This window comes from Pyrus communis, chromosome 3 (genome assembly GCF_963583255.1).
Source record: "Pyrus communis chromosome 3, drPyrComm1.1, whole genome shotgun sequence".
NCBI lineage: Eukaryota > Viridiplantae > Streptophyta > Magnoliopsida > Rosales > Rosaceae > Pyrus > Pyrus communis.
The window spans coordinates 4,485,611-4,508,915 of NC_084805.1; the positions used below are offsets into that span (position 1 = coordinate 4,485,611).

Consider the following 23,305-nt stretch of genomic DNA (forward strand, 5'->3'; position numbering starts at 1 on the left):
TAGAATATTACATAATTCACTTAGTTACGTCTCTCATTAATTGTTTCAGCAACTATCTTTTATTAAGTCTTGAATTTGATTACATTATCATACTAGTATCAATGATGGAGTATCATTTTTCTTTTCAATGGATTAAATTGATCTAATGATTGAGCATTTGTAACGTAAGACATACAATGTGAGCCTTATGACATTCTTCTAAGTCTCAGGGCAACCGATTACATATATTTTGTAATCTTTTTAATACAACGAAATATTTATACTAAAGGGTGGGGGAATGAATTGGGGTCAACTCATCATTCACGAGATTCGAACCTAAAAACTCTCATTTATAAGCGACTCATGTATCTATACTTATAAGTAGGTTAATTCATTAAGTTTTCTTCCTTGTGAAAAGTTTATTTATCATGACCCCATCATTACAAAATCCTGGCTCCGCCACTGGGTGGCAGTATGCCCAAAACCGAGAAAAAAAAAAGAAAAAAAAGAGTAGTTGGACCCGTGGACCCTTCCCGAACCGGGCCATTTGAAACGGTCCGGGTTAGGTCCGGTTCCTAAACTCAAAATACATCTACCCGCCCTGGCCTGTTACATTTTAAAACGGATAGGGCCAGGTTCCTCCAAATTTTGGCCCGACCTGGCCCTTGCCCAACCCTAGGCAGTCTTAACCATTACTCCACAATTTCTGCAATTGTCCTCGACAAGCCTTTACAGATTATAGTATTTGTCGACATATGTTTCAGCAAATGTTAGTAGTAATACACAGACGTCCACCAAATGCTTGATGAAATGATCCAATATATATATATATGTATATATATATATTTTTTTTTTTTTTGTCGGAATCATAGCCCCGTATGAAAATTATGGCTCTGCCACTCTACTGGGGGACGTGGTCCACAGCCAAACGATAAAAAAGGCAACCCAAATAAAGAGAAAAATATTAACAAGATAAAAATGGTCGGTAATTTAGTGAATCCCTCCTTTCACTCTTTCACCTCACAAATCTAACAACAAATCCATCTTTCCTTGTTTATCTCTTGAATCAAACAAATGAATTGTAATCAATTATCTGAATAATTAAATATTACTTAAGCAACATAAATAGAATAGTAATAAGTGATTTGATCAAATTTTTTTTTTTTTTTTGAAAAATCAATATATTATAGCTGAAATGATAGATAAAATAAAGAAAGTTGAGTCAGCGTAAGATCAATTGATAATATAAAGAATAGTAAGTAATTTATAAGAACATGCAAGATCTCTTTCAAGTGAAATTTATTCTCTAAACAATAAAACAAAAATACAATATTTGTACGAGTATTTCTAATTTGGCTTGTTTCTTCTTTTGTTTTGTTTAATACATGGGAGTTTTAACGAAAAGCCGCGGTATTATTCTCTTTAACGAAAAATCATATTTTTACACTAAAAAATCAATCAGGATACTATTCACTTTGCCCTTTATTTTATCCTTACCGTTAAAACTCAAATTTTTTAAACTATTTTTCATTATTTCTTTTTAAGTTTTCAAGCCGCTTTTGAAGGTAGTTTTCAGTTGTTGGAGGCGGAACTTTCCCAGAAAACTATTCGTTATCTGCAGAACGTGTGTTGTGTCATCTTTCTTGTTTTCAACGCCGCTTTGTCTCCCAAACCATCCCACCATCTCTCGAGTTTGACCAAAACAAAAAGGGTACATAAACATGCAGCTGATACATCATAATCTTCGTTTGGAATTGTTCAATAGCGTGTGGCTGCTCTGAAACTTTCTGGGTTTTCTGTCTTCCGCCGCTTTTTGATGGATTCTGCTGCCTCTCATTTGGTGCAGTGCTGGATTTCTAGCTTCCCAATGAGGTAAAAAGATTATCCATTTCCCCAATTTTCGATCTGGGTTTTTTGTTTATATTGTTGGGGATGATTTGAATATAGTTTTCATGTGTATTTTCAGGAACTGATGATTTGGGATGATTTGAATTACATGGGCTGTTCAAGTTGATAAGTAATATTGATTTCTGTTTCCATTGGATCCAAAGAGCCTTTCCTTTCCTGTATATATTTGACTTCCACCATCTTTGGCGTTTGTAATATATTTGGACCAAAACGTATTGATTTGACAACATACAGATTTGCAGTTGGGAGGCAGCCTGCAGTTTTTGGTTGGACCCGAAAAATGATTGGTTAGAGGTTTTATATGATTGGTGGGTAGGTGGATTCAGGATTTTGTTGCTTATATTTGACTTTGATATAATTGCAGACCTGTATTGGTAGTATTAGATTGATTATATTATAAAAGCTACACAATTATGGAGCTACCTGATGAGGAGGCCGTCGCCAACGGAGAGGCGGAGGAAATGAACAGAGAGCTCTCTGCGGAGGCTCCTCTCCGGGAGCCCCATTCCTACCAGAGTCATTTTGGGGGGATGGTGAGGAAGAAAGCTTATATCTTTGATGGTCTTGGAAATTTTTACAACAAGGAATGGGATCTTACAGAAGGTAGAGGCAATGAGTTCTGTTGGTACCATGTTGAACTTCCAAAAGGACATCAGAAGCTTTCTCAGTCTGCACAGTACCTCATTGGTGTTCTTTGCCCGCCTTTGAAACTTCAGGATATTCTCTCTCTTGTCAGCAATGGACCATTTTGTGGGTATGTTGATGGGGCTCTGGTCTTCAGAGTCAACTCTCCTGGCCCTCCCTCCAGTGATTTCACATTTAGAATTGCCGCAAGAATTACCAAGAATTCAGTTATAACTGTGTCTTTGGGCCGCGTTCCCAGATTGGGTTTCTCACCGGTGGGTCAATCTCTTCTCTCAGAGATTCCTAGTGTGGAGAGTCCCTCGTATCATAGAGGTGAGCAGAGGGAAAAGAGCGGGATTGTCATAGGGGAGCATGTTCTTGAGTTCTTATTGACAATGAATCACTCTGAGGAAGCTGATAATCCCGTGCCAAAATCTGTCTCAAATCTTGTAGTTCATATTGTTGACACGCATGTGGACCACCTCCAAGATGTTGTGACTAAACTTGAGATAGAGTTGGATTCTGTTGAGCTTCAGATGGATAAAGGTGAGTTTCACCTACTACGTTTAAGCTACCTTCCGGCTATTAATTGTTCATCCCAGCATATACTGTTTTTTTCTAACAAATTCCTAGTCAATTTCTTATATCTCATCCAGTGTGCAGAAAATGTTATAAAACTTACAAGTTTCATATTTCATTCCTCGCATTTCTAATCAATAGTGCTGTTCTCTATCATAAGCAATTCTAAGTTCAGTTGATTTGGTATACCTTCAGTAGCGGGTGGGACGTACTTCGTTGTTCTTTTAGTTATCTGACATGAAATTCTTGAAGACATATTTTCCTTAGACATCATTTTAAACTGCTGATGTTTTTAGTAATTGTATTATCTCCCATTTGTAATTAGGACTTTGACTTCAAGTGTAACAAAACCACTACGGAAAGATTAAAAGAGATAAATGCACATTAGGAATTGGTGAAATTCCATATACACCGACTAACAATCCTATCCTTTGTTTTGTGATGTATTTTATATTCTTTCTGTTTTCCTTGCTTAACCATTTCCTCAATCGAGAGATTTGGTAAATTAACATATCAAAAGAAAGTGTTGTATACCTTGATAATATGCATCTGGGACAATGTACATACGCATGTCCTTCAAATAATGTACATAGTTAGCTCAGTACTAAAATATTTAGAACATTCTTTGATCGAAATGCATTCGTGTTCTGATTTGTAACAGGTGGGCTTGCTTTAAAGAAACAAATGCTGGATGACAGGAGATTTCCTAAAATGCATCTAGATCTGCAGCGGCTCCTACAGGTAGTTTATCAGTCCATTGTTTTCTTTAGTTTGTGGAATGGAACAAAGAGGGACCAATTAAAGCATTACTGCTTATTTTGAGAGGTTATTTCTCAACCTTTATGATAGCAAACAACCCAAACAAAGAAACTAGCGCACTGCAAAATTTCTTCTGTTTGGATTTTTATGCTCCTACTGTTTTGGGGCATCCCGACAATTATATACCTGCTAATCCAATGCTCACCCCACATCATATTTTGCCAGAATGGTATTTCCTACCGATCCATGCCATTCTTCGTAGTATACCTGACAAATTGGAAGGTGTAGCCACAATAACACCTGTTTTATGTCTGTTGGCTTTACCTTTTTCTAAAAGTATGTATGTGTGTAGCTCAAGTTTTTTCCCTATTCACTGAGGAATATTTTGGTTGCTTTTGGCGGATTGCTTACTAGGGTGAGGTTAATTGTATATTGCTGTTCCGTTCTTTCAATTAAGCTAATTCCATGAGTTTAAAATATTTGATTGTTCTTCCACCAGCCATTTTGGAGGCTGGGCCTAATAGCACTTAAACATCTAGTTTGTAGACATGTGTATATGCTCATTGATTGTTCAGAAGAATGTGAATGGGGGGGTAGAAATTGTTGCTCCGAACTGATTTAAATTCTCGTTTTAGGAATGACCATGTGGGATAAACCTTCTTGATTGTGCATTTAATATTAATGACCTCAGGTGATTGCTCATGGGGAGCAAGTTTTTCCTCGTGTCAAAGAAAGATGTTCCTCTAAGCAATGGTTTTTGGGTGAAGATATTACCTCTCTTGAAGAGCTGATCGGACGGTTGAGGAGGCTAAAGGAGAATGTAGGCTTTATAGCAAATCGTGTCACGGCAATACAGGCTGGTCTAGACAGTTGGCAAGCTGAGCAGATAAACAGGAAACTGTATTATCTCTCATTCCTATCTATAATATTCCTTCCTTTATCCATCGTGACTGGAGGTACAGTTGTTTGTTAGCATAAATTTTCATTTGCAGGTTTTTATGAGGCATTCTTATATGTTCCATTGTGAGCAAGAAGCTTTTGACAACAAACCCTTGTGTCTCTTGCAGTGTTTGGCATGAATGTGGGGGGAGTTCCGTGGACGGAACAAAAAAACCCAACGGTGAAAAATGGTTTCCGTAATGTCATGTTACTCTGTGTAGCTATGCTTCTTCTGGCACTTCTCTGCTTCAGCTTTCCTGTTTTTTATACCCGAATAGCTGCTTGGCACAGGAGAAGAGCCATGAAGAGGAGCTGGTCCCTCAACAGGAAATCATACCTAAAGAGAACCCATGGAATTGAAGCTCGAGAAAGAAGGGGCTACCTCCGCATTTGAGAAAAGCATCTAGATTTGCAGTATGTCCTTTTATTTCTTCATGCTTGGTTTCGCATTCTTTCTTGTTTCGTTTTAACATTCATATCGTCAAAATTGCTTTAATTCTGCTCTAGTAATCTTGTGTTGCTTTCTAAGTTCATGGGCAATAATATCATTTTACTTTGCCCTAGATCGGAGATTTCGCTTGTGCACTTACTGTTATCTGGACAACCAAGAGGAAAAGTTAGAGATTTCTCGTTGGAGACGGCCTGTTCTTTGGATGGTTTTGTTTCTTTACTTGATTTACAGTTCCTCCATTTTTTCACCTTGGAGGTCAGCTTGTAAATGTACAGTCTCTTGTATCATATGTTTAATACTGCTGCAGATGGTGTTGTACAATTTCCACTCAAAAGATTAACAGCTTCATGATCATAAGCAAACATTCATTTCAACTGTTGTGAGGATTTGGGACATGGGGAATAAGCTGTTACCAGTTTCATTTCGATTACAAATTGCTCTTTTTCGACGAAAAAATGAAAGAAAGAATTTAGCAGTTTCAAAATGATGAGAATGTCCATTACAGTTTCATTTCGAATCATGCGTGCTGAAATTTCAACAAATTTTCAATGTTTTACATTTTTTTTCTTCGTGTTTGGACCGTATAATAACCTTTTGTCGAGTGTTAATAACAGTTTTCTCTAAGTTTTGCAAATGAAAATTTAATATGGACTTGTATTTTGTTAAAAAAAAAAAAAAAAAAAAAAAAAACTATATATATAGTAATTGACCATTACCATTACCCACAATCCTATGCATACCTTGAAGAACAAGATTTCATGAAGGTTAGCTCTCTGCAATTTGACGCCACCATCTTACCGGATCATCTCCAGCTTCGAGCTTCTCAACGAATGGTACGGAGCGGAGCTTGGCATCCAAGAATTGTGCACACCATACACGATCCGAAAGTGCTCAAAGCAACGCTACTTCCGCATTCAAGATGCTGATGGCAATTTTGTTGCAGCAAGATCTCCAGGTTTTGAGAATGTCTTTTCCCCAATTTAGATCGAAGCTTTGGCCACTAGATAAGGGGCTGCCTTGGCAGTTGAGACTTGAGAGGGGTATGAAAAATGAAGTTTGAAGAGCCACGAACCTCATTCTCGATTTTCTCTTACGAAGGCTCTGACTAATGGCTCTAGGTGTTCTGATGGATTATGTTTTGTCTCCCTAGATGTTTAGCTTGTATTGCCTCTTTCTCAATCAATGAATGAATCTACTATCGTTGCTTTGAAAAAAAATGATTCACTAGAGCTTGACGATTTAGAGTGCTACCATCATAAGAACGTGTCGTCTTGTGAAAGATAAGGGGTTTTTTTTTTTTTTTTTGAACAAGCGATATTATCTACATTAAAAGGAAATGTGAATTTAGCCTCACAATGGGTTACTTAATAAAAGAAAACTAACGAAAAGTCATCAAAAACTTTAGTTTTAATCAAAATGACAAAATAAAGGTATAAGTGAATAATATCATGAGTGATTTTTCAAGGTAAAAATGTCATTTTCGTTAAAAGTAAACAGTACCAGTATTGTTTTTATTAAGATTCCCTAATAATAATGTCGTTCAAACTCGTCTTTTGCGAGAATCAAACCTAAGATCTTTTTTTATTTTTTTTTTATTTTTTAGCAAACGATATTATTTACACTAAAGGGGAAGGGATGGACTTATCCTCATAATGGCTAACAATAATGCGGTTCAAATTCGCCTTTGACGAGAATCGAACCTAAGACTTCTCACTTACAAGTGAAGAGGAATACCACTAGACCGTAGTACTAAGTGACTCCACGCAAACAAGCATAAATATCGTAATGGGACACAAATTGTCTTAATGAAAGGAATCAAGTTCTTGCCTCAACTGTATTTCAAAATTTCCATTTATCATGTTTATTTAACATTGGTTGATCATATCATGTGCATGTATTAAATTGTATATTTACCTGCATGATTTATGTGATTGATTTAATAATTGAACTCTAATTTTTCAAAGAAATTACACAAATTTATTTAATTAGATTTGAATTTAGAAGCAATTAATGAAACACGCTGCTTTAATTGAGTTGAATGAACTAAATCTAAACACGTCTAGTTGGACAGTTCGGGGTGCAGCTCAAGAAAGCTTCTTCATCCCGTTCCCACTAAAGCAGGCCGGCACATGATCAAAGGAAAGGTCAGATCAGACTTCCTCCTTTGGCCACGTAGCAAACAGCTTACCCGACGTCGTCTCGCCAATACAAACCACAAATGACAAAAGCCCTGACGGCGCCGTTTCGTGTAAGCAGATAGATCCAGAACCTTCCATACGCATCCTCCGCTCATTTTTCCGCCTCATAAAGCAACACCCTTTCCCCAACAAAAACCCTAAACCCTAACTCAAAACCCTCTATCGTCTTTTCTCGACCTCCTCGTCTCTCTCTCTCACTTTGCTCTAGTCAGCCATGGCCACCGCCGCCTTGCTCCGCTCGCTACGACGCCGTGATTTCGCATCGGCTCCTCTCTGCGCCTACCGATCCGTACGTCTCTTTACTTTTTCTGAGATTCGTTTTTAAGTTCCCAACCTGTCACTCTCGCCACGCGATCATTTCTCTGTTTCATCTGTTTTTTGGCTGAAAGTTATGAGATTTTCAGCTTGTTGTAGAATTTCTTGATTTTATGGAGTATTTGTTTGTTGTGATCCAATAGAATTGAACAAGTAAAAGATTTATAATTCAATATTTGAATTTTTTGGGGCTTCTGATGTGTTATTTTGTCGGTTCGATTGGGTAATGATAGATACCTTTTCCTGATCTGTTATTTACGCCGCTGGCGTATTGTTGTTTTTATTGTCAATTCAGATTACAATCGTTTGATAGAGCTTTATTTTTTTATTTTTCTTTTATCTTGCATATATCACTGCAATTCCCTTGTTGCAGTTTGCTTTTTGTTCTGATTAATTGGAGCTAATTGATGAAATGGGTTGGAGTAGGAAGCTTGGGTATTAATATAGATGAATTGAGGATTGGTATAATAGCTCGATATGAATCGTGGTGATTATTTACGTGATTTATGTTTTTGCAGTTGAACAGCGCATCTAAGTCGTCGCATCTTGCTCAAAAATGGGCAAGCTTGGCAAGACCTTTCAGGTATTTTGGGCATTCCCTTGTACATTACGATACTATGTCATTCTTTTTGTATTTTGGATTTTGTTTCTAATTGTATCCTGTAATGTGAATAGTTCCAAACCTGCTGGAAATGATGTTATTGGCATTGACTTGGGTACAACCAACTCATGTGTGGCGGTGATGGAAGGAAAGGTAATGGCCGTTTACAAGTTCTTGTTCATGTTCTGACTCAAATTATTGTTTAAGCTTTATGCGCATGTGGTTTATGTCTCATTAAGTGTGAAATTGTTATAGAACCCCAAAGTGATCGAGAATTCTGAAGGAGCTCGAACCACACCATCAGTAGTTGCTTTCAACCAGAAAGGAGAACTATTGGTTGGTACTCCAGCAAAGCGTCAAGCTGTTACCAACCCCACAAACACTGTTTTTGGAACCAAGCGTATGATTGGTAGACGCTTTGATGATCCCCAAACGCAAAAAGAAATGAAGATGGTTCCATACAAGATAGTAAAGGCTCCAAATGGAGATGCTTGGGTTGAAGTCAACGGACAGCAGTACTCCCCAAGCCAAATTGGAGCCTTTGTTCTAACAAAGATGAAAGAGACGGCGGAGGCTTACCTTGGAAAGAGTGTCTCAAAAGCTGTGATTACAGTTCCAGCTTATTTCAATGATGCACAGAGACAAGCAACCAAGGATGCTGGCAGAATTGCAGGTCTAGATGTTCAGAGAATCATCAATGAGCCAACAGCTGCTGCACTTTCCTATGGTATGAACAACAAGGAAGGGCTAATAGCAGTGTTTGATCTTGGTGGTGGAACGTTTGATGTATCCATTCTCGAGATATCCAATGGCGTTTTTGAGGTTTGCTACTTTCCTAGTAAGCTAAGTCTTTTAATTTTCCTTCATTTTGGACAATATTGTCAACAACTTTTTCTTATCTAGGTGAAAGCAACAAACGGCGACACATTCTTGGGAGGAGAGGACTTTGACAATGCTTTGTTGGACTTCTTGGTGAGTGAATTCAAGAGGACGGAGGGTATTGATTTGGCAAAGGATAGGCTCGCCTTGCAGAGGCTTAGGGAGGCAGCTGAGAAGGCTAAGATTGAACTTTCATCAACATCTCAAACCGAGATAAACCTTCCCTTCATCACAGCTGATTCTTCAGGTGCTAAACATCTGAACATCACATTAACTAGATCCAAATTTGAAAGTCTGGTGAATCACTTGATTGAGAGGACAAAGTCCCCGTGTAAGAACTGTTTGAAGGATGCTAATACATCCATTAAGGACGTGGATGAGGTTCTTCTTGTTGGAGGGATGACACGTGTTCCCAAAGTGCAAGAGGTCGTTACAGAAATATTTGGAAAGAGCCCAAGCAAAGGAGTGAATCCTGATGAGGCTGTTGCTATGGGAGCTGCCATCCAAGGTGGTATCCTTCGTGGGGATGTGAAGGAGTTGCTTCTTTTGGATGTTACTCCTCTGTCACTAGGTATTGAAACATTGGGTGGAATCTTCACCAGGCTGATTAGTCGCAACACGACAATTCCAACCAAGAAAAGTCAGGTCAGTCAATAAAGCCAAAAATATCTCAGATTACATTGACTAGGTGTGTTGTGTCAAAGGGCAATTTTTGAGGGAAGCATTTTGTTTGTTTTTATCTTCTAGCTAGAGTTAATTGCATCTTTTCTAATTGGAATTAATATGACTTGATCGTAACCTTGCCTCTGTTAGCCTTAGAGTTTGATCTGACTAAACATTTTGCCAAAGTATGAGACTCTTTCCTTTTGTTGTGGATCTTGTGTTCCTAATTTTGATTTTTATTATTGCAGGTGTTTTCGACTGCAGCTGACAACCAAACCCAAGTGGGTATCAAGGTGCTACAAGGAGAGCGTGAGATGGCTTCTGACAACAAGATGTTGGGAGAGTTTGAACTTGTAGGCATTCCTCCAGCACCAAGGGGCCTGCCTCAAATCGAAGTGACCTTTGATATTGATGCCAATGGTATTGTCACTGTTTCTGCCAAGGACAAGGCCACCAACAAAGAGCAGCAGATTACTATCCGCTCATCTGGAGGTCTTACTGACGAGGAGATAGAAAAGATGGTCAGGGAAGCAGAGCTGCATGCTCAGAGAGATCAGGAGAGGAAAGCATTGATTGACCTCAGAAATAGTGCGGATACAACGATCTACAGTATTGAGAAGAGCTTGAACGAGTATCGTGACAAGGTTCCAAGTGAAGTTGCCAAAGAAATTGAGGATGCGGTAGCAGATTTGAGGAAGGCAATGGGAGAGGACAATGCTGACGAAATCAAGGCCAAGCTTGATGCTGCAAACAAAGCTGTTTCTAAGATTGGGGAACACATGTCAAAGGGTTCTGGTGGCGACTCATCTTCCGGTGGATCACAGGGTGGAGGAGACCAAGCTCCCGAAGCAGATTACGAAGAGGTGAAGAAGTGAGGTGGCCGAAGCTGGTAACTCGGCTTTTTACTTACAAGTAATTTCTGATTCACCCCTGGATTTTTCTGTGCTCGTAAAACCTCATTTATGTCGGCTTTTGTATCTAAGTGTTGGGAGTTTTAAAATGTATTAGGATAGCCATAATCTATTTTGCCTACTTCCTGTCTTTTCCAGCAAGTACATTATTAATTGAGAGGATTTTTCTTCTGCGGTGGTTAGTTATGCCTGGTTTTGACCAGGCTTATTACTGTTCATCATTTTTCCGGGTAAACTACTGTTCATCATTTTTTGAATAAAGAAATAGGTTCAGATTGCTCGCTCAATCTGTTTAAATGTGCATTGTGTTTTGCTTCAGTTCAGATGCCCTTGTGAAAAAAATCTTGAGGATCAAAATCGCTTTTGCTTGCTTCAAAGGAAATTGTCATAAAATAATAGAAGGATGGCGTTAGTGGGTTGAACAATTAGTTGTTAGGGGAGTTGGTTGGGATCATTCACGCACTTTGTAATTGGTTGTCAGGGGAGGGAGTTGGGGATGCGATAACGCCAGTGGGTTGGACAATTAGTAGTTAGGAGAAGAGCGCTGGTGCATATCATGTTAAGGATTTTGGCTCGTCAAAGTTAGTATCTTATTTTGTATAGGATTGATTGTATTAGGGAAATTAAAGGTGCACTAATTCTTCTCCTAAATGGAACTAGGAAAGAACCAAAATTTCCTTACAATTAGATTGGGAATTCGTACTTTCCTGTTCCATTTAGAATAAAAAACTTGAATCAGAAAATAGGCATGTAAATCGCACCCTATACTTAATCAGAGAATAGGATAGTAGTTGGAAAGCCAGAAACAACACAAGTGAGAAAACCCAATGATAGCCGCCGGAAAGAGGGAGACAGTTGCCAGAAAGAGGGGGATTAGTTTTAGGATTTGCAAAAGTATTGTTACTCTATTATTAATTAAAAGGACCTGTGGTTTCTCTTCCTAGGGAAATCACAACTGGACGGTGGCCAAAATTCTGCCGAACAAATATAAATCTTGTGTGTTTGTAATTTTCTCTATTTTGCTAAGTTTTAGTGTATTGTGGGATAGATCAAAGAGCAAAATCCAGAAAGTCAGAATTATGACAGATCAATCTCACACCAAAGTGTATCGGCTTATTGTTTTTTGCACTATGGTAAATGGTCATTTGCATAGGATGTGTTTTTTTGAATGTCAATAATAGCTCATATTTTAGAGGACATTGGTTTTCATTCACACTGACAATCCTAACTCGATTTTTGAGATGTGTTAATGGTGTCACCCACCAGTGTTATACCGCCATGATTAATTTCTAGACGTTTAAGAAATAATAAAGGGCGCCTAAATTCGTTTGGACGCCCGCCTAACCTGCCTAGACTCGCTTGAGATAAAATATCTTCAGGGTAAGTTTAATCAGCAATTCATGAATAGACAAAATTGAAGCAAAATGATCAGCAGGATGTGCTGGCTACTGGACCATTTTTCATGTTAGTACAGTTTGAAACATATGCAACAAAGAAATGGTGTACAATGACTACATTACCTTGAAGAAAACACTTGTTTTGACGTGTTTTTTATTTTTTCATAATGATAGATAAATCAAATAATTAAAAATAGATAAATCAAGTAATAGATAAAGTCAACGGTACGACAAACAGCACTACTTACATGCCAATTAGCTTCTGAGGTTGAGCAGTTTCAATTTCACTATAGGATTTGCAAATGAATGTTGGGTTGGGGCACCTCGAATGGTAGAACTCAAAGCAATCATAACATTGATTCCCTTACCTACATAGCCATTCTTGGAGACCGGGTGTTGCATGGTTGTTTAGAGCCAATGACACTGTAGCTACTAAAGTGTCAGTCTAGTTGGTTCTTTGTGCCCAATTTTGGTGTAGCAGCTATATTTTGATTCATCCTCTTTTTCCAGGGGTTTCATAATTGAACATTGAACTCATTTCATATGATGGGAGTTGTTGAAGTGTTGGGCATTGCTCTGTTATGCGCTATTCATGGTGCTACCGTAGAAGATACTTTATTTGAAGATAATGATGGTGAAAATACATTCCATGCTTTAACCCAACTCAAGCTTACTTTTAGCTTGTAAAGCTGGCTTCTGTTATAGTTGGATCCTAGGTTGCAACTTTAGAGAAAGACTTTCTTTTGTAATAGGCGGAGGCCACCCTTTTTTTCCTTTTTCAGATCAAAATATGCTTGGGGTTCACTAGCATTACAATTTATACAATACAGACCACCAAAAGTTAGTCTAGAAGACAGTTCCAGCTCAATCCCCTCCATCTTATCTTCAAAAAAGGACTGGATTGCATCTGTGGTCTGATGCCGATGTAATGGGGCTTCTAGGATAGCTCATATTCCATGATACATGCACATTCATGCTTGAGTTCCCAGATCCGTGATCCCTTCTTGAGTGGCTCTCTATTCTTGCAATTGTTAAGGTTAAGGCCCTTCCACTATTAAAACGAGTCATGTAGTTCTCTTTTACAAAAAAGTCATCGTATACACACGGAACACTAACCTTATCTCAAAGAAAAAAGGGCTTTCCTTTTATCAATCCCTATTCTTGAGTCTTCATCTTCATTGGTGATTGTTTATGGTGGTGAACGTCGTGAACATGAACTATTGTCTGTTCTAGTATCTTTGACTTGTCGAGGTAGAGCATACCCCTGATAATTGCATTGTTGTGCTTGAGCTATGAGGCTCTCAGCCACATAGATAGTTAAATGTGCTCATCAGCGTCTGACCATGCCTTTTCATATTTTTCTCTCTCTCGTCTGTTCCTATCCTAGTAGCTAGTTTTGAGTTCTCTTCCTCTTCTTCGTGGTGAAATTCAGTTGGGGCAACTGGGCCAGATGACATTGATAGCTGAGTTTCCAAATGTCGGTCTTGGGCAGACGTTCTCCACTAGTACAAACAATCATCCAATGAGTGATGACACTGGCGAGCAAAATGCAAAATTCGAATTTAAATACGTACAAAAATTTTAAGAAAACTCAGATACGTGTAGGCTTGTAAAGCATCTATCCTTTGGGGAAAACTTTTGAACATTTTCTTCAGGATATTGTTCTTCAGACGACTCTAAAGTACATGTAGGGTGATTTGAACTCTTAACTCAAATTTGGGTCATAAAGAGAGTACTTCCGCTACAGCTAATATGGGTAAACCCATGTTTGATACACAAGATTGACTTGAGTTGAACTAATTATATGGGTCGTCTTGAATTAGTTTGGCTTAGGTTGAGTTGTTTCTATTTAAGCCGTCATTTTTAAGGTTCTAAAAGGTGTTAGACACTAGTCGGCGGGAACAGGCGGATAGCGGTCTTATATAGGTGTCTAGGCAAGGCCTCTACAGGTTTTTATTTTTTTTATTTTAATTAAATTTATTATATAACATATAAATAAATGTTTATTCATACTTAAAATAGACATAATTGTATTGAAATATATAAATTACAAAATAGAATGATATATAAATTAGAAAATATTAAAACATGAAAACATTACAAACAAGCATATAATGAGTGTTTATTCAAGTATTGAACAAATATCTTATAATTTATTGAAAACATAAAATATAAAATAAAAGTTATATATTTTATGTTTAAGTGAAAGACGCGACCTAGGCAGGTGCCTAGGCTGGTCTAGACGCTCTTTCTTAATTTTCAAACATCTGGAAAAAAAAAAAAGTTGAGGTTCCACCATCAAACCAATTGATAATATGGGGAGTAGCTCAACTTATTTATAAGCTCATGCAAAGTCTCTCATTCTATCAATGTAAGATTCTTCTCAACAACATTTAAAAATTAATCGAAATGATGACTAGCCTCTTAGCGTTTAGGTGAGAATTGTTAGAATAGTGCTTATGTCAAAATATCTAAAATAAGCCAACATAACACGTCAGCCGTCAAGATCCATCGTGTGGCTCTTCTTAAACACGCACTTAATCCCCCACAAAAATGACCTCCGTACTAGAGAAGCAGTGCCTCTTCTATCCAACCTAAACCCCCAAACCTAAACCCTTCTTTCTCTTCGGCTCTTCCCTTCTCAGCAGCCTCTTTCATTCATTCTCCCATTGCCTCCCAAATTTCCACAACCCTAAGCTCCGATTGAATTTTGATTCAGATGGGCAGTAAAAAGAGAAGCTCCACTTCCATGGAAGCTGCGGCTGATGCCGTCTTTGACGACGGCGGCTTCAGTAATCTGAAGAAATCGAAGAAGGGCAAAATAAAGCAGGAGACAGCAGAAGCTTCTGCCCCTTCTTCTTCTACCGCTACCACCGCCGTCAAACCCATGGAGAGACAAAAGAAAAGAAAAGCTTTGGACAAAGTGAGGCGCCTCCACACCGAGGAGACCAAACCCAAAGAACCTAAAACAATGGAGGTTCAATTGACAACTGAGGTGCCAGCTTCGTCTTCGACGAGCGGGATTCTTCCGGAGTTCCATGTGGGTGTGTTTAAGGACTTGGCTTCGGGTGATGGGTCTGTTAGAGAAGCTGCGGCGGAGGCTTTGGCTATGGAGTTGGTGGCGGTGCAGAGAGCTTATGATGGGCTTGAGAATAAGGAGTTGGTTGAAGGTGGAGTGAAGATGGAAGCCGAGAAGGATGATGGGTTGAATGATTGTGCGCCTTCCTTGAGATATGCCGTGCGGAGACTCATTCGCGGTGTTTCTTCATCAAGAGAGGTTTTCATTTTACCCCATTATTTTGTCTTATTTGTTATGTGATTGTTGCATGGTGTTCGTGTTTTTGAATTTTTGTGTGTCATGATTATGGTTTTAAGTTTAGGCTATCCTGAATTGAATGCTCCTTGATTTAATGTTGTTGCTTTTAAGAGTGTAATGTGGGACATATTTGTATGCAAGTCTTGGAAGTATTTAGTCTTGCAGGAATCTAAGCTTTTGGAGCTTTGGTATACTTACATTAGTCATTGTTTGACCTTTGTTATAGGCTGTGGTTTATTATCTGATTTAATACTCTCTCGAATGTAAACTGTTTCTTTCTTTTGAAGACGTCGTTCTTCAACTTAGATTTTGTGGTAATAGGTTCATTATATGTCTCGCTACAAGCAACCAGAAGCATCTTTGTTTTTCTATCGTGAATCTCATCCAAGTTCATTATTGAAAGCTTGCAATTGCATACAAGAGGCTTGGTTTTGGGGTACATAAAGGATGTTTTGTAATTCATTTCTGGACCTGTACAATGTGCAATAAAGTTTTGGAGAAGCATATGTTAATGTGTTGAGTTCAATTTTGTGGGTTGTTGTAGTGCTTTTTTGTTAAAATCTATACAGGGTAATTTGCTTTTCAATCTGTCAGTTGTGCAGATTATTATAATATAGTTATCAGTTTGACCTGTTTCATGGTTAGAGACTATATTTGAGAGTTTGAAAATTTTGATTATGTCAGTTGTGGTATGGAAATTTAGACTGTGCGCGACATCTTACTGAAATTCTACTTACATTAATAAATTTTGTTGAATATAATTTATCGAGAATTTGGCATGAGTTAGTGTGTTCTGATTTTAACTTGAAAACCTTCGAATATCCTGTGCTTACACTAATGCATGTATTTTGGGTTTATAAACAGTTTGATCTTGCCAAAATAAACTTGAGAAGCTAATGTAGTGCAACTTGTTTGGCTAACTTTTGTTATATGTATTGTATTTCTTTTCCAGTGTGCAAGACAAGGGTTTGCATTAGGTTTAACTATTTTAGTAAGTACGATCCCTAGCATCAAGGTGAAGTCATTGTTGAAACTCATTGTTGATTTCTTAGAGGTTTCTTCATCAATGAAGGGTCAGGTAGGCAAAACCTTTGCTTTATATTTCAAAGAGTTCTTCGATTCAGTTTTTCTGTATTTTCCCTAGAACGTTTAGTTAGTTGCTTCCTCGTTGCATTGCAGGAACAAAGGGATCATCTTTTGGGTCGCTTATTTGCCTATGGAGCTATTGCCCGATCAGGAAGACTAGCTGAGGAGTGGGTTTCTGATAGAAATACTCCTCTCATAAAGGAATTCACTAGTCTTCTCATTGCCCTTGCGTCAAAAAAGCGATACTTGCAGGAGCCTGTTGTTTCGGTTATTGTAGACTTGATTGAGAAGGTAAAGTTTCCTAATAAACGAAATATTGGTTTGCAAGTGGAAAATTTATAATCTTTATGCCTAGTCAGGTAACGATTATGATTTCAGCGATCTATGCCGCTAAATTCAGTTCCAATCAATATAAGGTGGCTACATAATTGTTCTGAAATTTACTAATTATTAAGTATTTTTTCAACTCATTGAATAAGCCGTAATATATAAGACTGGTTGTATAAACTTAGCATGTTATGTCATTGGACTGTGTTAGTATTTGTCAGCTCCTATCCATGAATATAGTATCTGCATATAACTTTTCATCAATTATTCGGATTTTATTTATCAGCACAGGCTAGGTGGTGTTAAAATTTGCCAAAATTCTCAACCTTGTCTTAGCTTTCCAATTGTTTATGCCTCTGTATTACAGTAGGCTGGGTTTTTATTAAATTGTCTTATCCTAGATGTTAAATGTACATTAAATTCAAATGGTCCTTGATTTGGTCATGAGTTGCAGAAGCTTTCCATGTCGATTAATTTCTCTAGGACTTGGGCATTTCGCCAAGTGCCATGTCGTTTATGGTACAGGCGACTGTTTATAGATTGTTGTCCTGTTTCGTCATAGTCCATATCCAATTTATTTTAGAAGACAGAAACAGCAAGTAAACTTGTGTCTTTTTATTTCTTTTCATCATTGCTTTCATTTAGTGAAGGCTATCCTGATAAATTTATTTCACTCACATTGTAGATTTTATATGTTAGTTGCATTATTCAATAATGTATTCTACAGTGTTTCACTGAATATCCACAATAGATAGATTAACTGTGATTATGTGTTCTAAATACAGCCTTCCTTTGTACAAATTTTGTAAGACAATTTCGTACCTAAATTTTGGTACTAGACTATAAATCATGCATTGGCGTATAAGAACTGGTTAACTTTGTAGCTTTTAGACAACATCGGTAGGCTGCAGCGCTGGTTTCAACTGGTGTGGTTCTATGCTTTGAAGTCTACGTTTTACAGCTTGATTGTGGATCTCTTTTCTTTGTCCTCTAATAGGACTTTTATGCTTGTAGTTCTAGTCAAGCTCAAGTCTTTAAAAGATATAGAACTAGAAGGAAAAGAAAAGCATTTTTCATTCAAATATATTATAAGAGCAGTCTATAATGGTTAGTCCCACGGTTCCTTGGAAAGAATCCAGCCCGAAGTTGAAGGGGTGGGGAAATAGTGAGAAAATATGTCTTTGTATGCAACACTTTGGTGAATGGTTCTTGTACTTACATTATGCCATCATTTTGAGGGGTTGTGCGTTTCCGCTTCTGGAATCTGTCTATGAGTAGAGATTGGGGGTTCTTGCTTCTGTTTCCACTGCTTTGTTTAGCTCCTTGTTCTTTCTTTTTTTAACCGGATTTTTTTGAATGTGAATACATACTTCCTTGTCATCATCATGTCGTAATACATTTACTTCTGTCTATTCGTTGTTTGCAGTTGCACTCGGAGGCCTTGCTGAACCACATGCTGGAGGCCCCAGGACTTAATGAGTGGTTTGAAGGAGCTATTCAAGTTGGAAATCCTGATGCATTGCTTCTGGCTCTGAAAATCAGAGAAAAAACACTTATTGAAAGTTCAAGTTTTGGGAACCTTTTACCAGTCCCATTCAGCCCCAACAAACTGTTTTCTGCTGACCATCTGTCTTCTCTTGCTACCTGCTTGAAGGTAATGTGGGTTTGTGTTGCTGGGTGATGTACACTTCACTATGGTGGAAACTTTAACTCTTCACAAAACCATTCCTGAACTTTTTTGTTTGTGTGGAATATGACAGGAATCCACCTTTTGTCAGCCTCGTGTTCACAATGTGTGGCCTGTTCTGGTGAACATGCTTTTACCTGATAGAGTTTTGCAGGCTGAAGATGCAATTTCTGTTTCAAATTCCTTGAAGAGGCCTAAAAAGAATCGCAAGTCTAGCTCTTCTGATGAAGAAATTGCAAAGAATTTCCAGTGCTTCTGCGAGGTGATCATTGAGGGATCACTTCTACCATCATCTCATGACCGCAAACACTTGGCCTTTGATGTTCTGCTTCTTCTTCTACCAAAGTTGCCGGCATCTTTTATTCCGATTAGTCTGTCTTACAAAATTGTTCAGTGCATGATTGATATACTTTCTACAAAGGATTCTTGGCTCTATAAAGTTCTGCAACATTTTCTTAAAACTTTAACTGATTGGGTTGGGGATGATGACGTGAGAAGGGTTTCTGTCATTGTGGCTTTGCAGAAACATAGCAATGGAAAATTTGATTGCATTACACGAACAAAGACAGTTAAGGATTTGATGTCAGATTTCAGAACAGAATCTGGTTGTATGCTGTTCATTCAGAACCTGTTGAACATGTTTCTGGATGAAAAACATGCTACCGAGGAACCTTCAGATCAAAGTCAAACGACAGATGACAATTCAGAGATAGGTTCTGTTGAAGACAAGGATTCTGTTGGAACCATGGGAAATTCTGATTTTTTGAAAACATGGATTGTGGAATCCCTCCCTAGTATATTGAAAAATTTGAAACTGGATCCCGAAGCAAAGTTTAGGGTCCAAAAAGGAATTTTGAAGTTTCTAGCAGTTCAGGGATTGTTTACCGCATCCCTTGGGTCTGAAGTAACATCCCTTGAATTACAAGAGACATTTAGGTGGCCAAAAGCTGCCACCTCAAGTGCCCTTTGCAGGATATGTATCGAGCAGCTTCAGTTACTGTTCGCAAACTCTCAGAAAGGAGAGGGGCCACGCCCTTTGCCAAATTGCATAGAGCAAATTGACCTTGGCTCATACTTTATGCGCTTTCTTAGCACTTTGTGCAGTATTCCTTCCGTCTCTTATTTTCGGCCTTTGGAAACCGGGGAAGAAAACACTTTGAAAAAATTGCAAGCAATGGAAACTTCACTCGCAAAAGAGGTACTTTCTTTTACCATTTTCAGTTCCACATAATTATTGGTGAGGTACTTTCTCGAAAGAGGCTTCACTCCACGTAATTATGCATCTGATCAACTTAATTTACTTTTGATCTCAACGTGGGTTTCAAATTTTAGATTGTAATAAGTTGGAACTTGGATATGACCACAATATGTCATAAAACATGAACTCAGTGAGGATTAAAATTAGGGGATGGTGTTTCTGATGCGTTATTTCCTAGTAAAGGCCATTTTTCTCGTTGTTTTCATCCAACTCAAGATAGGTTTGATTCTACTGATGCCTTATTCAGGGGTCTTATAAATGGTGTAGTCTTGCCTTCTAGGCCATCTTCAGTAGAACTACTTTGAACTCAAGTTTAAGATGCAAGCTTCTTAATTATTTCTTTTTATTCTTTCAGTTTCTTGGTTGTACTGTCCTTTCCATGTTCTTTGGCATGACATGAAGCTTCTTGAATGCTTCAATTGCAGGAAAGGAATTGTGGGCTTAGTGGTGATGCAAATAGGTTGCATGCACTAAGATACTTGCTCATCCAGCTGCTTTTGCAAATGCTCCTTCGACCAAAGGAATACTTAGAAGCAGTCTCCGAGCTTATTATATGTTGTAAGAAAGCTTTTCCTGTTGCTGATCTTCTTGATTCCCCTGGAGAAGATGACTTGGATGATGATGGTGCACCTGCCGTGATGGATGTTCTTGTGGATACATTGCTTTCTTTGCTGCCACAGTCATCAGCTCCCATGCGAACTGCAATTGAGCAGGTGCGGTGGATGCTCTTGTGCATACTTGAATGATTGTACAGATATGCTATGTTGGAATGTTAGGAATTTGTTTGATGTTACAATGTTTTGAATTTTATTTAGGCAGTCGGACAATTTATCTCTGAATGATATCATATGCCTTCACTGATACTTTACTGGAATTATTCTTTCTAATTCTGTAATTTGATTAGTTGGGGTGTTGAATTATCTCTTCTGATGCGAGAGTAATATATTTCATGCTGGAGTTGCATTATTGCATGCCAGATTGATGAACTAGAATACCACATTGATGTACATGTGTCTGTGCGCGCACATGTGGACGTTTAAAGCAAAACCTAAATGAAGTTAAAATTTATGTGACTAATTATCTGGAGTCCTTGTCTTGTAGGTATTTAAATACTTCTGTGGTGATATCACGGATGATGGTCTGTTGCGGATGTTGAGGGTCATTAGGAAGAATTTGAAACCTGCTAGACATCAAGATGCTGATAGTGACGACATTTTTGACGATGAAGAAGATGATGAAGATTTTCTTAACATTGAAGAAGATGAGGGAATTGATAAAGCTGAGACAGGTGAAACCGGTGACAGTGATGAGCAGCCAGATGACTCCGAGGCTGAGTCTGAGGCTGTTGATGCTTTTGAGGCAGTTGGCAAAGAAAGTCCTGAAGCTTCTGATGATTCCGATGGAGGAATGGATGATGATGCAATGTTTCGAATGGATACTTACCTTACCCAGATCTTCAAAGAGCGAAAGAATCTAGCTGGGGGTGACACTGCCCATCACCAACTCATGCTGTTTAAGCTTCGTGTTCTTTCATTGCTAGAAATTTACCTACATGAAAATCCAGGCAAGTGTGTTGTATTCAAATTAGCTGAGATACAAAATGGCGTACAACATGTTTTGCAAGCACGAATTTAAAAATATGTTTCTTCCATTTAAAAATTTATCCCTTGGAACTTTTTTCATTTTTTATTCTAACTTTTCCCTTTTGTGTTTGTGGGCATGGTTGACTCAATTAAACAGGCAAGCCGCAGGTTTTGTTGGTGTACTCAAACTTAGCTCGGGCATTTATTGAACCACCCAGTGCAGAAAGTAGCGAACAGCTAGGACAGCGTGTATGGGGGATACTGCAAAAGAAAATATTTAAAGCAAAGGACTATCCGAAGGGTGAAGATGTGCAATTATCTACTTTAGAATCTTTGCTGCAAAAGAATTTGAAGTTGGCCTCAAAACCAATTAAGAGAAAGAAATCCGCAACCAACCTGTCCAAGAAGAAACAGTCAGCCTCGTGGAACCGACACAAAATGATGACCAGCCTTGCACAGAGCTCCACTTTCTGGATTCTGAAGATCGTTGAAGCAAGAAATTTTCCAGAGTCTGAGCTGCAGAGGGTTTTTGATATTTTCCAGGGAGTTCTAGTAGAGTATTTCAATAGTAAAAAGTCTCAAATCAAATCTGGATTTTTGAAAGAAATATTTAGAAGAAGGCCATGGGTAGGGCACCATCTCTTTGGCTTCCTTCTGGAGAAATGTGGCACTTCAAAGTCAGATTTTCGGCGAGTAGAAGCACTTGATTTGGTGAGTGAAATATTGAAGTCCCTGGGCTCTACTGATGGAAGTAGCCAGGAAGCGCTGAAGAATATTATGAAAAGCCATCTGGAGAAACTCTGTCGTCTGATAGAACAATTGCTGACAAATATATCAGAAAAACAGTCGAGGCAGGCTGAAGCGCGGAAGTTTTGTGGCAGGATTCTTCAGATGATAACAACCCTTAAGCTGACCAAGTCTTTCTTTAAAAATTTATCCCCAGATGCTCATGCCCAGTGTGAATCGCAACTCGGTGCCCAATTTATTAAAATGAAGACAGTAGCACATGAGTGAAACTTGCTGGGCTCATGAACGAATTATGTTTCATATTTATGTTTAGGGAGCTTCTTTCAGTCCCCAAACAACAATACTCGGAAGCAGTCTGGAAATATCAGTCACTATTTTTGACTTTTGAAACAAGGTTGAGCCGATGCTCTTCGACATCATTTTCTTGAGGTAGGTACGTATTATAACTTGAAAGAACTTTCCGTTGTTCAAACATTTATTAAGTTTTAGTGTGATTTCGTTTAGGAGTTCTTTTACTTCTTTTTACGAGTAGTTTTTTCGGACAGGAAGAGTTTAGGCGATAGCAGAGAATTATGTACTTCGAATTCTCAGATTTCACTTATTTTTGTACCGAAGAACCTTGCGGTACTTGAATTCCCCAACTTATCTTGTTTTCAAGTGTATGCTGCATGAAGTGCTGAGCTGATTGGTCTATTTTGTGCACGTCACGTTTCGAGTCATGACATTTTCTGTTTTGGGGGCTGCATTTTTGAATTTGAAGACTATGAAATAAACAGATTGGGACCATTTGAAAAGCAAACATGATTTTGACATTTCGCATAGTTTAGAATTCATTTTCCTCTATTCCATACAACACCAGATGGAGACACGTTTACCCCAGTCCAAAAAATGACCCGAAATTGAGGTCAACAGCAGCATAAAAGTGAACCAACAAGACTTGGTGGAACTAGTGTTGTGAGTTTCTCATGTGTTGGGGATCTTATCATCCCGACAAGTTCTTCTGCCTGGGTTTGGTAAAGTTCATTTGGAGATATGCTAGGATCAGTTGCTCTTGCGGTTGAGGTTAACTACCAAGTGACACGTGGATATTTACTATTA

The 23,305-nt window shown here is 38.3% G+C and overlaps 3 protein-coding genes across 6 annotated transcripts; all 3 read left to right on the plus strand.

The window, feature by feature from the left end:
- The first annotated feature begins 1,543 nt into the window (after positions 1-1,543).
- On the plus strand, positions 1,544-5,761 carry LOC137729126 (uncharacterized). Of its 4 annotated transcripts, none has more exons than XR_011067969.1 (7): positions 1,544-1,851; positions 1,946-3,057; positions 3,752-3,831; positions 4,541-4,805; positions 4,917-4,969; positions 5,067-5,202; positions 5,353-5,761. XR_011067969.1 is itself a non-coding variant. In XM_068467965.1 (7 exons), the coding sequence occupies exons 2-6, from the start codon at positions 2,301-2,303 to the stop codon at positions 5,180-5,182; spliced, it is 1,287 nt and encodes a 428-aa protein (XP_068324066.1). In that variant the 5' UTR covers positions 1,544-1,851; positions 1,946-2,300; the 3' UTR covers positions 5,183-5,202; positions 5,353-5,760. The 4 variants fall into 4 exon arrangements, 2 of the variants coding, with proteins under 2 accessions (XP_068324066.1, XP_068324065.1); XR_011067968.1 differs by having other exon boundaries at positions 5,080-5,202; XM_068467965.1 differs by having other exon boundaries at positions 4,917-4,985; positions 5,353-5,760.
- A 1,769-nt stretch (positions 5,762-7,530) lies between these two features.
- On the plus strand, positions 7,531-10,979 carry LOC137728019 (heat shock 70 kDa protein, mitochondrial). The gene is made up of 6 exons (XM_068466896.1): positions 7,531-7,726; positions 8,271-8,335; positions 8,428-8,506; positions 8,609-9,175; positions 9,257-9,877; positions 10,144-10,979. Exons 1-6 carry the CDS (start codon positions 7,652-7,654, stop codon positions 10,768-10,770), a joined length of 2,034 nt encoding a protein of 677 aa, XP_068322997.1. The 5' UTR covers positions 7,531-7,651; the 3' UTR covers positions 10,771-10,979.
- Positions 10,980-14,785: 3,806 nt separating this feature from the next.
- Positions 14,786-23,001, plus strand: LOC137728675 (rDNA transcriptional regulator pol5). Its single transcript, XM_068467404.1, has 8 exons — positions 14,786-15,480; positions 16,472-16,597; positions 16,699-16,896; positions 18,359-18,586; positions 18,693-19,817; positions 20,303-20,590; positions 20,979-21,441; positions 21,618-23,001. The coding sequence occupies exons 1-8, from the start codon at positions 14,923-14,925 to the stop codon at positions 22,472-22,474; spliced, it is 3,843 nt and encodes a 1,280-aa protein (XP_068323505.1). The 5' UTR covers positions 14,786-14,922; the 3' UTR covers positions 22,475-23,001.
- Positions 23,002-23,305: the final 304 nt, after the last annotated feature.